General features: G+C 36.6%; 1 protein-coding gene across 1 annotated transcript in view; it reads left to right on the top strand.

Annotated features, from left to right (window-relative positions):
* Nucleotides 1-17,608, top strand: part of FBXL13 (F-box and leucine rich repeat protein 13) — a 93,134-nt gene that overhangs the window by 61,592 nt on the left and 13,934 nt on the right. The window contains exons 16-18 of the mRNA XM_068400962.1: nucleotides 1,536-1,655; nucleotides 2,822-2,948; nucleotides 10,128-10,211. Coding sequence (XP_068257063.1) covers nucleotides 1,536-1,655; nucleotides 2,822-2,948; nucleotides 10,128-10,211 — 331 coding nt within the window. The remainder of the gene's footprint in view (nucleotides 1-1,535; nucleotides 1,656-2,821; nucleotides 2,949-10,127; nucleotides 10,212-17,608) is intronic.

The raw sequence follows: 17,608 nt of genomic DNA, 5'->3' as shown, positions 1-17,608 counted from the left end.
GCTCTTAATTGGTTTCCTTTTTTTTCCATTGACATTTTATCTTAATCTAAGAGTCTAAGTTTTTCTAACTTAGTCATATGGAAAACTGAGAAATGAAAGGAGCAGAAAGAGCAAATCTAACTATTCAGAATTCTTAAATTACAGGAAGTATTTGACTACATGTGAAAAATGAAGAAAGAAAATTAACTGATCATGATTATTAGAATAATAGAGATGTGACTAAAAAGGTGTCTAAAAATGGACACAGCCAATGCAGTGGCTTATACCCTTGGCACATTTTCCCAGTTTGAGTATGTAATCTTCATGTATGGTAAAGCAGTGTATGGCCTGTGTTCTTATACAGTTAATCAGCTGACTAGAGAAACTTAGCATGTGTATTCACAGCACAATTATTTCAAAAGTTATAATGTCGCCATTTCAGCCCTCAAACCCAGTGTGGTTACAGAATGTCTTATTTTTTTTAAAAAAAAAAATTCAGTTGACTGTATTTCCAGGCTCTGCATTCCTCACAGACTTTATGCAAGTTAATTATTCTGAAAGTATATTTCTTAAATTTATCAATCTTGAATGAAAAACAACTGCACTGTGAAATAACACCAAAACTACCACAGTGGTTGAATTATTGCAGAGTGATTAACACTTTATGAACTATAGCTTCATCTGTAGCTTGTGGTCACACAATGGGTCTCTGTTCAGGTTATCGTTTTATTACTAGTGCTATTCCTACCCATATGTTCCTAGGACTTTGGGATTTGCAGTGATTCTTTGTGCTGCAACAAACTGTACAAGCCAAAATATGATTCTGTTCTACAGATTTCTGGGATTAATTTTTTATTCATCAGGGAACAGAGAATAAATACTAGGAATGCATTGAAAACCTAAGTGTACAAGTAATGTTAAACATACCAGAGACATGAACTGTATTGAAACACTTACCCAAGTAGTAGTCAGCTCTCTAACCCTCTCAACTTGGCTGAAAGATTTTCTATCTATCTGCCGAATTTTTATAGCCTTTGTGTATATTACGAGTTAGCGATTCATGTGTGAGACATACAGTTAAGTGAAACACCCCGAGGAAGAACTCAGGTTAACTCTTATGTGTACAGAACAACTACTACATACATATACTACCTATGACTTTTGCCTCTGTGCTAGAAGATAGTTTTTCCTTTAATGTATTTAAGTTCCTTAAATTAACAAAGATACTAAACCAAATACTACTCTGGAATGTGTAAGCAGGTTCTGATACTTTCTAGATATGTTTTCCAAGCTCTGTCTTTTGGGTTGCTATCATATCTGAGTGTTGGGATTAATGGACATTCTCATAATCTCCCACAAACTTTTTTCCAGAAGGTTCTGGTTTTCAGCAGTTCCAAAGAGCAGCATCTTTCTAATTGAGCCATTAATTATTCTGACTCCTTTCTGGGTTTAAAAGGCTACTAAAAAAATCCCATTATTAATGTAGGCTGCTGAATGCAAATTGTATAGAGTAAGAAAAATACACATCATAAATATTGCCTACATTTCTCTTTTAGAATCAGTGACGGAGGTGTAAGGCCATTCGTACAAGGTTCTTCAGGAGCTAAGCTAAGAGAGCTGAATTTGACTAATTGTATTCGTGTCACTGATGCATCTATCACAGAAATAGCACAAAGGTACCATAGTCCAGTATAATATTTTTCTAGTGTGGTTAGATTTGCAGTATATTTCTAATGTTAAAGTTCTTAATATGTTAATAAATCGGTAAAATTATACAGCCAATTATATATAGAAAATTGTACTAGATAAATGACTAGTTCCTTTTGGCATTGTGAATCTCTTAAAAAATGATCCATTATACAAAGGAGAATTCATCAATATAAATATGGAAACCTGAGAAGTCTTAATTTTAGGGGAAAAAAAAGTGCTTAAATGAAGGTTGTCAGTGACAAAACTGCATTAAAAGATTAGTATGCATAAGTCACATTTTCTAAACTCAATAAATACTCATGTCTGCGCAAACAAAAAGCACTCTATTGCTAAACATCTTCAATTGCGGTTCCTCAGAAGGAGTATTTGTATTTGCAATCAAAAGATAATTTTTAAATCTCCAGGGAAGATTGGAGTCAGTCTTTCTGCTCCTTACTAAATCTCTCCGCAGGCCCCTATTTATGCTTTCCTCACGGTAGTTGTGAATAATTGTAGCATGCTTGCTGGTAAGCTAGGGAATGCCTTCTCTGTTTTCCTGGTGGAGTGTTACCCCTAAGGCTCTGAGCATAGATGCTCTGCTTGAGGAGTCACATTTCTTAGGTCTTCTACTTTGGTTATGGGAAAATACAGTTTACGGTGCTTATTTATGCAGTAAAATTCAGTTTTCCATGTATGGTCAATGAGTGGTGATTTCCAGAACCTGGCAATGTCTTCATTTGCTGTGTACCATTATTTGCACAGCTGTAGTTGGGTGTGGGTACAGCCATGGGGTCCTGACTTCTGTCGTTGCAGTGAGCTTTGAAGTTCCTGTGCAAGATATGAGAGATTTGGAGATGAAGAAAAGTCAAGCATTAAACTAATTTAAAATACATTTTTATGTAATACAGCTCCTTGGTTTCCATATTTTGATTTGATTGCTGTTCGTTATTTGAAACATTTGCGATGCTTATGCATTATGAGTGGAATCCTTGGAAATGCCTATGTAAGCTCAGTACCAAAAGCCTAGAGTGCTTATTTTCATAGGTCCCCTGAAAAAAAATTTAGCAAGGGTTATTACAAAAATGTACTCGCTATACTACATTTCTGTAAGAAAAGCATAAAGCTGACAGTTCTGTTTTTTATTTTAATTTAGATGTCATGAATTGACCTACCTAAATCTGCGTCACTGTGAAAACGTGGCTGATGCTGGAATGGAAGCCTTGGGAAATATGTTGTCATTGATATCCATTGATATCTCCGGAACCAGCATCTCAGATATGGTATATATATGATTAAAGAATGAAGAATGTGTTTACTATTTATCTAGGCTTTCTGAACAAAATTGCTGTAAAAATCCATTCATTTAAAAACCTGCATGGATATGAAGCAGTGGAGTTGTAGTCTCATTAAAATGTATTTTAGAAATGTGTATAGGACAGTATTAGGCTGTATATAGGCAGTAACCAATAAAAGGTAATTGTTAAGTTGGACAATTCTTACATTTAAAAGAGAGAAACAGAAACTGTCAGAAAGAGGAAGTTTGACTGCTTTGAAGCTGATCTGAAAAGAATGTTTATTAAGCAGGGTTTTTTTTCTCCGGGATGATTAGGCCTGAGAAAAAATGAAAAATTGGTATTTTTAACTTTTAAATTTGTAAAAATTATGTTTTCCATGAACTAGATTTTATGGTGAAAAATCCTGAATGTTAGCTATAGCAGAGGCTCTGCTCTACACTGTGGTCTAGAAAATAATCGCTAGTGAACAAGGACAATGGGCAATGGGCACAAACAGAAACATGGGAAGTTCCATCTCAATGTGAGGAAAAACTTCTTTACTTTGAGGGTGCCAGAGCACTGGAACAGGCTGCCCAGGGAGGGTGTGGAGTTTCCTTCTCTGGAGATATTCAAAACCCACCTGGACACGACCTGTGCAACGTGCTCTGGGGGAACTGCTTTGGCAGGGGTTGGACTAGATGATCTCCAGAGGTCCCTGCCAACTCCAACCATTCTGTGATTCTGTGAAAGAATTTCTAACAAGGTATCTTCAATGCGTCAAGTTGCTAAGACTCGGAAAAGCAAAATAGTGAGAGTGGGAGCTAAGTTAAACAACGCAGGCCTCCACATTAGATATTCTTGTCAGGTCCTTCCTGGTGCGCAGGGTTCAGAGCCAGTTCTGCTGTTCCTTGTACTTTTGGGGCAAACTCTTTTTACTGAACACAGAAATCTAGGAGAAACCTCATGAAGAAAACTTGCCAGAGAGACTATTCACTCAGTCCACTGTTCAGACAGAATTCTGACCAAGACTTATTATTTGGCTCTCATGTAGAGTTTGTGCAGAAGTAACTAAAATGTGAAAAAGTAAAATGCCTGTATCTTTATGGAGGCCTGAAAAACAAAAAACAAAATTAAACTAAATAAAGAGGGTTGGGAAATCCAAGAAGACTTAATTTAATGTGATCATTTAAAATATCATAAAATTATATCTGAATGAAATTTATGCTGCCTTGAATTACAGTCCCACAATGTTTCAACATAAATGTTTTCTTTCTCCTTGCCTGCCACAGCTAGTTTGTAAAATGCTGTGTTGCTTCTTACTCTAGTTTTCGCATAGCACAACCCATGACCTCGGCAGTAAGCCAAGCTCTTTGCTTACACTGCATTTCTAAGGCTTTCAGTTGCCTCTCTCCCACAGATAGATAAATTAACCCAGAAATTGACCACTTATCATTTTTGTAATTTCTGATCTGATTGCTCGTATTAGCTACAAAACTGTTACGGTTTTTGCTGTTTGCTGTGTTTAAAGTATATAGTATTCATGCATGTATAATAAATACATTTTCTAATCTTAAAACATGATTGATAAAAGGAAATCTAGCAGACTGCTTTGCAACAAGCTACTAGTTGTATGCATTGACTTTATATTATGCATTTTATTAGCATATAGATGAAGTTGTATTAAGATACCTTTCACTTTAGAGAAAATGCCTAGGCAAACTTCTAAAGAGAACCTAGAATAAGGCAACTAATTCATCCCATGTTTAAGGTTGTATGTATGCTTATGTGTCTTGCTAAATAAAAAAATCAAAGACCGTTTGTTAACAAACCAAGTATCACCCAATGAAGAGGATCTTAACTTTGTGCATATGAGAGACTGGTAGCATATCGAAGAAGTTACTGCACTTTTCTCATTAAGGCTTTGATTATATTGCTCTTACTCGTATAAAATACATAACATAACATTAAATAAAATAAAACACAATTACATTTAGAATATTAATTTGTTCACTCAGTTATTTTAGCATTCATCCTTTTATGTTTCAGAAAATATTCCCTTTATTCAAAATTTATTTTTAAAAATAAATTAACACACATTTTTAAGTCTCAATAACTTTTTTTAATAGTGGGAAGGACATTTGTTCTGTTTTTGTCACTCCTGAAGTACTAGAAATTGGTTTCTTAGAGTCATAAACAACTTAAAAGAGACTTAGAAATGAAAAGATTTGCTTAGTGACAGCATTTCTTTTTTTTCTTTTTTCAATGCAATAACAGTGCAATAATCTTGAGTTCTTTGAAAAAAAATCTTTAAATTCTTTGAGAAAACTCCCTTTTTTCTTGCTAGCTTTCCATCCCTCCTTGTTTTCCCTCACCGTTTGCTCTCGTAAACTCCCTGGAACAGGGACCTTAGGTTTCCAGGCTTCAAACTGAGTATTGTGAACATTTTCATGAACGCATAGATAACACTGTAATCATAACTCATTTTAGATATATCATTGTAAAGGCATTTACAATACATGCAAGGTGTTGAAGCTTCTATTGTGGAGCTGGAAACACCAGCATTTAGGGCTAAAACCCATTTGTCTTTCTTATAAAAGCAGTCCCAGTGACTCAAAGGAAATGCTTCTATGAGTTAGAGAAACAAGCTTTAGTTATAAGCTTTGTTCTCATGCTCTCCATATTTTTGTTAAAATGTCTTGAACTTTTTCTGATGTATATATGATACAGCGTCTGCAGCTTTGCTCCAAGGCTGAGAGTCTGAAAGTGTGCAGCTGCCTAGCTTTCCTCGTTCCGACACAAGCTGCTGGTGCCTATGGCCTGGACCACCCATCTTCTTGGGACATAAAAAAAAAAAAATTACGTATAGAAGTGTCAGGACATTTGAAGAAAGTGTCTTAAGTCAAGGAGGATTTAGACAGAAAAAGCATAGCAAAGAATAATGAAAGGAATTGTTAAAGTAACTTAATTGACTCCTGAGATATATATAACATCCAGCAACAAAAACAGTATATGCCCTGACCTAGACTGAGCAAAACTTAGTATCGGTGATGAACTATATGCAGTACAATAATAGAGAGAATAAAATAGCCTAAAATATAAAAAATAGGTAGAATACTTTAAAAATGAGAAGAACCCTGATACACTTCTGAAATCAAAGATAAAAAGGAAATACAAATTCTATGGAAGAATATTCTTTGTTTCTGCATTTTCTTCTGCAATGACTGTCATCCATGAAATTCTCTCTCATAATGATCTAAGGCCCCATTCTCTCTTCCGGCTGAAATGCCTCCTCAAGAATTATCTGTGGCATCAAGTCAGCTAATCAGTCACAGACTTTTTTTTTGCATGCTATGTGTAGTTACTCTTTAAAGTTGAGGATAATTTGTAATTGTTGGGAACTCTGAAGGAGCGGCTGTATAAACAGTTAGCTCTGCTTTCTTTTCTTACGTGTTTGTACTTAATGATCTTCAGATCCTGGCTGGTCCTGAAGGCCACGCTGCAGCATAAATATTTGCTAATATTTTAATAATAAGTTTCTAAATAGGGAAAGAAACCCAACCCAAAAGTGGCATTTTGGCTTCCCACAGTCATCTAGAGTAATTTCTTTGCCCTTTTAGTGGGATTCTGAATCTATGGTGACTTGAATCCATACCCCGGCTCCACATTTTGGTCTGTTTGAAAATTAGGCCGTAGGACTGAGGAAGAGCCTTGTAAAGGTTAAGAAAAAATATTATCAGGTCTAATAGATATAAGCAGCAACAGATTGCAAATGAATTAGTTGCATTTGATTTCCGAAGGAAAGGATGCGACAAATCACACGCATTCCCAAGGCAGGGAAAAGGAAATGTTAAAATATATTAAAGTGGGCTCCAAATTCAGATGTTAGCACTTCAGTTTGCTTGGGGGAATAGAAAAAGAGAATTTGACCTGGAGACTTAGAAACTTTATTCTGCATAGAAATAGGAAATACTAACACAGAGAGTCATTACAATCGATGCCAGATGTGCTAACACCTTGAGTCCCAATGCAAATCAGGAGGAATTAAAGGTACTTTGCAATGTTGAAAACTGGGCTCGATATTTTTACAGGACATTTTGTTACAATGGAAGCCCTGTCGTCTGGACTTAGTGTCAAGAAATGTTGGCAACCATTTTTCTTAAGTTATCATCTGGTCTAACTGCAAACAGTGTTAGGTACAGAAATTAAATGTTATGGCATGCATTATACACAGTTGTACAGGGGGATTTTTGCACCGCAATAGAAAAATGTCTCTACAGTTCTTGTAAAACACATCTGACCCACCTTTATATTAGCTCAGGCACTGGAAACAGTATAGCTACATTTGCTTAAGAACTTACCCATTTTCCAGAAGGTTTTTGCTATCTGAAAACTGAACTTTGTTCTGCCACATATATATTGTTATTAGCAAAATGATACTGCGTGATAGGAGTTCCATTCTTCTCTTCTAGTGTTTGATCCATTAAACTGGTGCCTGACTGTGGCTAATCTGTGCAGAAATCTGAGCATTTTAGAGGATAAACTGAGTCATTTAATATTAAATGGCTCAGAAATGGAAGGTGGGACATAACCTCTTAAGAGCTGTCTTCCAAGACTGGAGTCACTTTGAGGTCAAACTGTTTGGTTTGGGGTTTGAACAGGAAGTCACATCTGTATATCTCTGGAACATAAAGATACATCACAGATGCTGACCTTTAAGGTTACAAAGAGATATGTGAACAGAAATCTCAGAAGAAGTTGAAAATAGCGTAGCACATGGTTATTGTTAGCGAGAGACGGTACATTCATTGCAGTCTGCAGTTGAAAGGCAGAGACTTGCAGCTTGTGAATATAAATAATAGAGTTGTTCCTTGGTATGCTATAGCCTCAGATGACTTTTGTCTCTAGCAAGAGATGACTGTCACTGGCTGGTACACTAGATACTCATTTTCTCATCTACAAAAACCTTAGAGAAATAACAATAAATTATGTTCTGCAAATGTTTGTCGACCTCAAGTAGTGAAGTAAATGAAACAGAACAAAAATGTAAAAATTGCGTTGAAAAAAACAGCTGTTGGAGAAGAATAAGAAGTTTATTTTAAAGTTGTTTTCTAAATGGGAATCATAATATACATGCCATACAAGAGATGCAGGACAGTCTTCCCTTTCTGCATGGCAAAACAAGATTGATCCAAGATATATGGGGTGATTTCTTACGGTTAAAGGGGAAATATGTTTTGGAGACACAAAGAGTGGATGATCCTAGTCTGTATGCTGTACAGTATCTGTTTTGCTAGCATCTATTTCCAGGAGTTCCAATGATAATATGATAGCTCTGACCATATCTTTCAAAAAAGTCTGGAGGCTTAGTATAGAAGATTAAAGTCTCTAGAAATAGGTCAGTGTCCTGGATGGGGATCCCTGATGTTGTTTATCGGGGAATACTACTGAATAAATCAGGAAGTCTAATAAAACTAGTGATAATTGGCTCCTTTCTATATATGTTAGATTCAAAAATAATAGTTAAAAATTTCATATAGATTAGACTTCCTACATAGAGCTTGTTTGAAGAGGTTTATTTTTACAAATGTAAAAGTTTCTTAGTTTTTCTATGTAACGGACAGTTCCTAATGACATTCCTTGTCTTCCATGTCTTCACTCTTTCCCTTCACAAGTCTGGAATTATTAATGAAACACCTCAAAGGAGACCTTCATTTTCATTGAAAAGAAAGAGTTGTTCTGTGATTCAATGTCCACTCTTAGTCATATAAAATTATTATAGAATAACTTTGAAGTCATAGCAGCATTAGCTGTCATCTAGCAAAAAAAAATCTTTATAATATTCCTTAGTATTTAGTTACCAACTACATTAAAGTGGTGCCACCTTTAAATAAAGAAAAATTCAAGAAGAAATTAATGTCCATAAGGTCACACTTATCACTATCGGTCTCTGCTGTAAGGAATTCAAGTTCTGACATAAACCCATTTGGGGTTTAAGTAGATAATTGTTTTTTTGTCTTGAATAGGAGTGCTCTGGTCAACAGAAATTTGAAATCTGTAGATTTTCTTGAAGCTGTTGAAAGCAATCGTCACCACATAACTGCATCTGCTGAGAAAAAAGCAAATTTCTTTGTTTTCATAAGTAGCCAGGATTGGAAATCTCTTTCATTGTTCCATTTTTTGTTTTTATTCAGCCTGTGAGATTTCAGGAATTTGCAAAATTTGAACTCCAGCCGCACTCTTCCAGCATTATCATTACATTGTCCACATCTGGATTCCAGACACCATTTACATGTGCTTATTTTTTCAAGATGATATTTCCTCTCTGTGCAGTGTTGTTCGCTGCCTAATTGTAGATAATTTATTAACCATATGGAATAAAGTGAAAACGTTTTTCAGTGAAGTTTACTTTATCGATATGAAGCACAGAGATATTCTGCAGTGGCTATCAAAATACATTTTACAAAATCAATAGTCAAAATCTCCTTCAGATTAGAGAGTTTAGGATCAGAACATGGTCCTGTTTCCTGGTGTACAAGCACTAAAAATCACAAAGCATCTTTGGATCCTTTTGCACTCCTAAAATAGGAATTCACCAAAATTTTCACGTCCCTGTTGTCTTGAATATGAGGATTGTTCATGCACCTATGAGCGTGACTGCACCATTTCATGAGTGTGACTGCTACCATAGCTGTAGCCATAATGCCCTTACTGGTAAGCCAATCATAAAGGCAGCAACTTTAAGATATTTGGTCATAGCAAACAGTATTTTCTTCTTCCAACAAAAAAAATTGTGAAAAGTTCTGTCAAACCCATATTTTCAAGGGGAGATCTGTAAATACATTTGCTTTATGAGAGTCCTGGTCTGCGTCCTGTGAAATATTTCACACCTTGCTACTCCCTCTTCAGTTTCTTTCTTTTGAACAGGTAAGAAATCTGATTTTTTTTCTTTCTTAATTGAATTATTTCTGCAAAGAATTCTTAACCCTTGTCCATACTTCAAGCAAAAATTGGAGGATAAACTATATGCGTTCTGCTGAAGAGAATGTCTTGGAAGGTTCTATAATTCTTAGATAGAAGCTTTAATATACAGGCATCGGATATTATTGATCATCTTAACATATTAAATGTAATTACTTATAATTGCATGTATTGATTTTTAAGAATAATTTTTCTGGATTTTTTTAGGGCTTGAGAGCCCTTGGCCGCCGTGGAAAAATAAAGGAACTTTCTATATCAGAATGCAGAAACATCAGTGATACTGGGATTCAGGTAAAACTTCACCTCTTTTCTTGGTGTTTCCTGGAAGCCTCTCTATTTCTTCAAATTAACCATGTCCAAAACTGATCTTATTTTACTCTGTATATCATCATTCATTCTTCATTACACTGTTCTACACTCTTACTCTTACAAATTATTCTCCCCTTTCATTCCTTTCTATTTTTTTCATTCCTTACATGAATTTCAATGAGTCTTTAATTCTGCCCTCTGCTTGACTCTGAAATTCAGTCCACAAGAGCCTTAATTTCTACTGATTTGTACTGTACAAATTGCAGTCTAAATTGCTGGTACTATTATTTCTTTCTTGCTCTACAAATCCTTCACCAATTTCTATCTAGAACATACTTTTCCCATCTCTGATGTGGGCTTTCAGGTCTTGCTTTCTGCTTCTTTACTCAGTCATCTGTCGAATGCTGTATTTAGATGACTTGGCATGCCTATCTCACTGGAATAGTTGAATTTATTTTAGTCTGTTACACTTGGCTCCTCATACACTGCCGATATATTGCTACATATCATTATCTCTTAGTGACACAAAAATATGTCTCAATATACCTCTAAAGGCATATTTCTTACCAGCATAAATGGTATGATTGCTGTGATTAAAAATAACAAATTATATTTCAATAAAAACTGTGTGCGCATCTTCTCCAGATTGAATAGATGTCTTAGCTATTTTATGGGGAAAATAGCACAAATTGCAGTGTCATTATTTGAATAAAACCTTTAAAAATGTCTTATGAAAACATCAAATGCATAATCTATTCATATCTAATGATGAAACTAATCTGCTAGAAAATGGACTAAATGTATTTTGAGCTAGATGCTTGCAATACTGTCGTCTTATTGAAAAGATCTCATCATGCTCACAGCAAGGCATCTATTGACTCACACTAAACTTCATTTTTTCCATTGTTTTTCTTTTGAAAATTATTATATACAGTGGTTTTGAAGTTTAAACATTGGATCTGGTCAATATAAAGCTAGATATTGTTCTTAAAATGAAAAGGTTACATTAAAACATGTATTGTTTAGTGTTCTGATCTCAAACTTAGCCTATGAATGTAGAAATTTCCCAGGGTCAATAATCTTTCTAAAGTAATCAGACAGGAAATTAACTAATTTGTAGAAAGGCAACCTACAAATTGTAGTTGCCACAAAGGCAGTTATTCACACAGATGATAAGTTATGAAGTTACACAGAAAATAATTTATATTTTCAATAATAAGCAATTATCATAGAAATATTATTACTAATACAGTATTTGAATGCAACTTTACAATGCTTCTAAATTTTTTTATATTTCTGATTTGCTGACTCTTGCTTTTTTAAATGAATGCCAACAATGAGACTTGCCATCCAAATATTTATTAGACTTACAGTATCATCACAGCAGTAACTACATACTAACTTCTGATTTATTAGTACTCATTGTCTTGGTTTGGTAAAACCAGTTATTTGGTGTTACTGTAATTCTTTTTATAGGTTAAGCATTGCACTGGAAACTGGAAAGGATTCAGAGAGGGTGATAGGGATGATTAGAGGTATGGTACAATCTCCATAAAAGGAACAGATAAGTAAGCAAGGAACCTGCAGTCTGGAAGGGGGATGGCTGAGGGAATACGATGGAAATCTGTTCAGTTGCAAGTGGCAGGAAAAGGGTGGATAGGGGTCAACTTTTTGCTGTTTACTTCTGTACATAATCTAGTGGGCATGAAATGAACCTAGTTTGAAAATTCAGAATGAAAAAAAGGAGATGACTGTTTACAAAATGTATAGTTAAACTGTGAGATTCCTTATCACAGGTTGCCTGAAGTTTACCTAAATCCTCAGAGAGATTTGACAAATTCAATATGATTACATAGATTTATTGCGTTATGTTTCAGAACAATATAAGACATAAACACTAGTTTGTAACTTTACAGTAGAAAAAAGAGCCATCCATCTTGTTAAGCAGACAGGATTTACATCCAAATAAGAGCAGTTTTTTCTGTAACTGAGAATTGTTCCTAACCATATGTAAAAGAAATGCTTAAATCATGTTTTTTAATGATATCAATTTCATGCCCATAAACAGTTGCAGACTGTAAGGCTGCAGGTACAGGCAATGTCATCACATAATCCCAGTCTTCAGCTTCGACATTTTTTCCATTATAAAGCTCCAACATCCATAACTTTACAGCCATATATTGTAAGAGTGAGTCACTTGTTGCTGTACCACAAGAGATGCATCTGGATTGAATCTTGTTACCCAACACAGACGTCAGGCCATTAGGATTTGATTCTTTAGGAATAATTCTGACTCACCTTTCATGAATGTTCTGTGTGAAGTTTCATGTTTTTAACCAAAACAATGACCAAGTACGTACATCTTGTGTATCTCATGCAAAGTCAGCGTAGCGCCACCACTGCTGCTTTCAGAGAATATTCACTTCTTCTTTGTGCTATGCTAAGGCTAAGAACCTATTTCAGTGTCTCACTGCATTAAGTAAGTTCCAAAAAAGACTGAAAAAAAAAGTGTTTACGCTTTCCTTGCCTACCATATGAATTTGAACTTTTTGAGGAAGAAAACACCAGCAGGGAGTACATGTAGGAGTTATAGAAGCAATGCTGTCGTGGATCTAGGGATGGCAGGAGAAAGACAAAGATGTAAGTAAGTAACTTGAAAGAAAATGGCAAGTCCTTTTTTGTAAGTTGAATCTAAGGATAGGAGCTTATTGAAAAATCTGTAAAGAATAATTCCATACATTAGCAACAAGAGGAGGGCTATGGAGAATCTCCATCCTTTACTGGATGCAGGAGGAAACATAGTGACAAAGGCTGAGGAAAAGGCTGAGGTGCTTAATGCCTTCTTTGCCCCAGTCTTTAGTAGTAAGACCAGTTGTTCTCTGGGTACCCAGCCCCCTGAACGGGAAGACAGGGATGGGGAGAAGAATGAAGCCCCCATAATCCAAGGGGAAATGGTTAGCAACCTGCTATGCCACTTAGACACGGAGAAGTCTATGGGCCGGATGGGATCCACCCAAGGGTACTGAGAGAGCTGGCAGAAGTGCTCACCAAGCCACTTCCCATCATTTGTCAGCAGTCCTGGCTAACTGGGGAGGTCCCAGGTGACTGAAGGTTAGCAAATGTGATGCCCATCTACAAGAAGGGCCAGAAGGAGGATCTGGGGAACTACAGGCCTGTCAGTCTGGCCTTGGTGCCAGTGAAGGTTATGGAGCAGATCATCTTGAGTCCCATCACGTGGCACATACAGGACAAGCAGGCAATCAGGCCCTGTCAGCGTGGCTTTATGAAAGGCAGGTCCTGCTTGACGAACTTGATCTCTTTCTATGACAAGGTGACCTGCTTAGTGGTTGAGGGAAAGGTTGTGGATGCTGTCTACATGGACTTAGTAATAGCCTTTGACACGTCTCCCACAGCATTCTCCTGGAGAAACTGCTGCTTGTGGCTTGTATGGGCGTACGCTTTGCTCATGAAAAACTGTCTGGATGGCCAGGCCCAAAGAGTTGTGGTGAATGGAGTTAATCAGTTGGCGGCCGGTCACAAGTGGTGTTCCCCAAGGCTCAGTACTGGGGCCTGTTCTCTTTAATATCTTTATCAATGATATGGATGAGGGGATCGAGTGCACCCTCAGTAAATTCACAGATGACACCAGGTTGAGTGGGAATGTTGATCTGTGTGAGGTTAGGAAGGCTCCGCAGAGGGATCAGGACAGGCTGGACCGATGGGCTGAGGCCAACTGTATGAGGTTCAACAAGGCCAAGTGTCGGGTCCTGCACTTGGTCACAACAACCCCATGCACTGCTAAAGGCCTGGGGAAGAGTGGCTGGAAAGCTGCCTGGTGGAAAAGGACCTGGGGGTGTTGGTCGATGGCTGGCTGAATATGAGCCAGCAGTGTGCCCAGGTGGCCAAGAAGGCCAACAGCATCCTGGCTTGTATCAGAAATAGTGTGGCCAGCAGGACTAGGGAAGTAACTGTCCCCTGTACTCGGCAGTGGTGAGGCCGCACCTCGAGTACTGTGTCCAGTTTTGGGCCCCTCACTACAAAGAAGACATTGAGGTGCTAGAGAGAGTCAAAAGAAGGGCAACAAAGCTGGTGAAGGGTCTGGAGCACAAGTCTTATGAGGAGCGGCTGAGGGAACTGGGGTTGTTTAGTCTGGAGAAAAGGAGGCTCAAGGGAGACCTTATAGCTCTCTACAACTACCTGAAAGGAGGTTGTAGTGAGGTGGGTGTTGGTCTCTTCTCCCAAGTAACAAGTGATAGGATAAGAGGAAACAGCCTCAAGTTGTGCCAGGGGACCTTGAGGTTGGATATCAGGAAAAATTTCTTCACTGAAAGGGTTGTCAAGCACTGGAACAGGCTGCCCAGGGAAGTGGTGGAGTCACCATCCCTGGAGGTGTTTAAAAGATGAGCAGATGTGGTGCTTAGGGACATGGTTTAGTGGCGGACTTGGCAGTGCTGGGTTAACGGTTGGACTTGATGATCTTAAAGGTCTTTTCCAACCTAAATTATTCTATGATTCTATGATTGTATGCTGCACATCTTGGTTGTCCTGTGATTAGATAAAGCATATTTAAATTATGTGGGGAAAAAAAGCATATTAAGAGGGCTTTACTAACACCGTTAAGGTAAATTGCTGAAAGTTATAAAATGCCAAAAATAATGTTGACTGTACAATGTTAATTCATTTACTTGTTCCCAGCTATTATAACAGTCTGTAAATGTTTATGTGATCACATATTTTGTAAATAGGATGTTTGTTCATTCATAACAGATGAATCTCACTTAATGATCAGCAATTTAGTATTTCATATTTTCATTGATGCTTGTGTGTGTCTTCAGGTCTTATTTACACAGAATTAAAATTGTGCATGTAAGTTAGAAAATTAGGATATTTCCTTCATATGATATTCAATTCTTTGTAGCGTCTAAAAGTTTTGCAAACATCAGTTTTCTTCACAACCTCTTCTAGTATCTTCTTTGTAGGTGTAGAACCAGGGATAGAGAGATGAAGAGATCAAACAGAGCTCCATTCCTTTGATTGCAAATACAATTTTAGTGCTATTTGCAAAATAATAGGGGTAAGGGTAGACTTAAAGTTAAGAGCAAATTCAGAACCTAACTTTGAAGGATATTTTAAATATGTATGTAGACAAACTATGCCAGTAAAACCAAGATAAACATATCTCACAGGCATTGAAATCTTGGCTTCAGCTTGCGCTACATACCCTAGCTGAGAATGTAGTGATTAAGTCATCCCGTCTGAGGCCTCATTCTGAAGGGAGTGCAGTTTCTCTTACACATGCATAAAAAAAAAATTCAGTTATTTTGTTTAAAATGTTTCTGTTTCTGATCTACAAACAGCCTGTAGATCTAAGATTGAAATAGGAAAGGTACAGAAGCTAATTGTTATAAATGCCAAATTGTCCATTCTAACCAGTCCTAAGTTAAAACATTCACATTTAAATATTTTCATAAAATAAAACAGGAACCCAAAGCCCAGGAAACACTGCCTTGCTACAGCTATATTGATAGATAGAAAAAAGAAGCTAGAGTGAGGATACAGACAAAAAGTTCTAAAATTCCAGTCTATGAAACAAATTTCAGACATAATAAGTTTCTTTGCATCTGTTTAGGTAAGACTTATGAAAATTACGCATAATCATGTAATTTTTGGTCATTACAAAGCTAACATTTTCTAGTGGCCAACCATATGTCAGTGTCCGAGTTCCTGTTTTACATAAGGAAAAATAGCTATATGTCAAAGGCAATAGTCTGATTACTGCAGAATTTTTTTCAGAATGATAAATATGAAATATTTGTGCATGATAAATATGTGCATTTCTGTGTCTCTGTGTGCATGCACATGCGTTATTTATCCATGTAGCCCTTTTAGTCTGTTTCCTTCAGGACTTATTCTTGAAAGTTTTGAAAAGCTTCGTGCAACCAGTGGTTTTTATTCAATCTACTACATCAGTATTTCCTTATCTCCCCTATAGAGGTAGAATTTCCATTCCAGTAAATGACAAATTATGCTGGCCTTAGGCCAAGATTAGCAGGCCTGGAAGATCAGCTCAGTGACATACTTAAGGCATCTCACCATGGTTCTGTGCTGGACATCACAGAAGAGGAGAGATTGTCACTGAAGCTAAAGCTTTGAGCTGCAAAATGTTCTGTGACGCTCACATCATGGCACCATTAGGTGAAGAAATATGATTTTATGTTGTTTGGTTCTTGAATTAACAAATCTGCAGGCTCTTCAAGAGAAGGTTTCCACAAGCACAAATTATGGCCTACCTTCTTTTTGGAGACCTAGAAGTGAATATTTCCAGGTTTGAAAAAGATTCAGGCCAAAAGGTAAACAAAGTTTTGGAGTACGACAGAGAAAGTGTATTTTATGAATCTATGTGGCCTTTCATAGGAGTTTCATTGCAAACAATAAATGTGCATAGTACGCCAAAGTTGTAACTACCCGTGTTTATGAGAAGCAAAGTTTTATGTGGGATTGTCTGATGCTATTTAAAATGCAGACTTTAATGTGCATTTTGCCAAACATTTTTGTTCATATGATCACCTGTCAGATGTAAGATGAAAAATACATGAATGCATTGAGTTGGTCAAATTGTCCCTTGGTCTTTTTTAGTTGGCTTGTAGAAGAGAACATGGAAAAGGTATTAACGTAAAAATTAAAAAACTCATGTAGAACCTGGAAGGTCTTAATAGTAGTAGTAGTAGTAATAATAATAGTAATAATAGTAAAAATAATACTACCGTTACACCTATTTATCACTTGCCATCTGCAGGTCACCAAAATGTTTCTGTAAACAGCTCTTGCAATGTCATAATATGTGACATTATCTCCACTCCATTTGATAAGATGGGAAAGGTCACTGAAAGGTTTGGTTGATATTTTCCAAAATGGATCTGTTTTACAGGGTGTACAAAAAAACTAATACCTGAGTTACAAAGGTACTGGAATTGAAGTTGGTAGGATCTGCAGGTGCTTATTCGCTCTAAAAATGAGGATAGACGTTGTAGTCAATAGGTATTGCAGCAGGAATTACATGGCACTTCAGCCACAGTTAACTGGCCTGAGCTCCACAGAGCAAACCAGAACCCAGAACTCCCAAGTGACAGTCCTGAGATTCTTACGCATTCCTTCCCAAGAAAATAATGTAATTTATACAGATACAGTTGTTTGTTCATTTTTGCAAAAAAAAAAGTTAATATACACAAAAATGGGAATTTGCAGGGAGTAGAAGAATAAATGTATTTGGGGCTGGTCCTTTAAGCACAAGCCTTTAGGTTCTGGATTGTGCTCAATTTAAAGAACCCAAATTCAACATATTTTAATATATACAGTGGAACTTCTATGAATGTTATTCT

Source organism: Nyctibius grandis, chromosome 5 (genome assembly GCF_013368605.1).
Source record: "Nyctibius grandis isolate bNycGra1 chromosome 5, bNycGra1.pri, whole genome shotgun sequence".
In the NCBI taxonomy this organism is placed as follows: Eukaryota; Metazoa; Chordata; class Aves; order Nyctibiiformes; family Nyctibiidae; genus Nyctibius; species Nyctibius grandis.
This window is presented reverse-complemented; position numbering and strand designations above follow the sequence as displayed.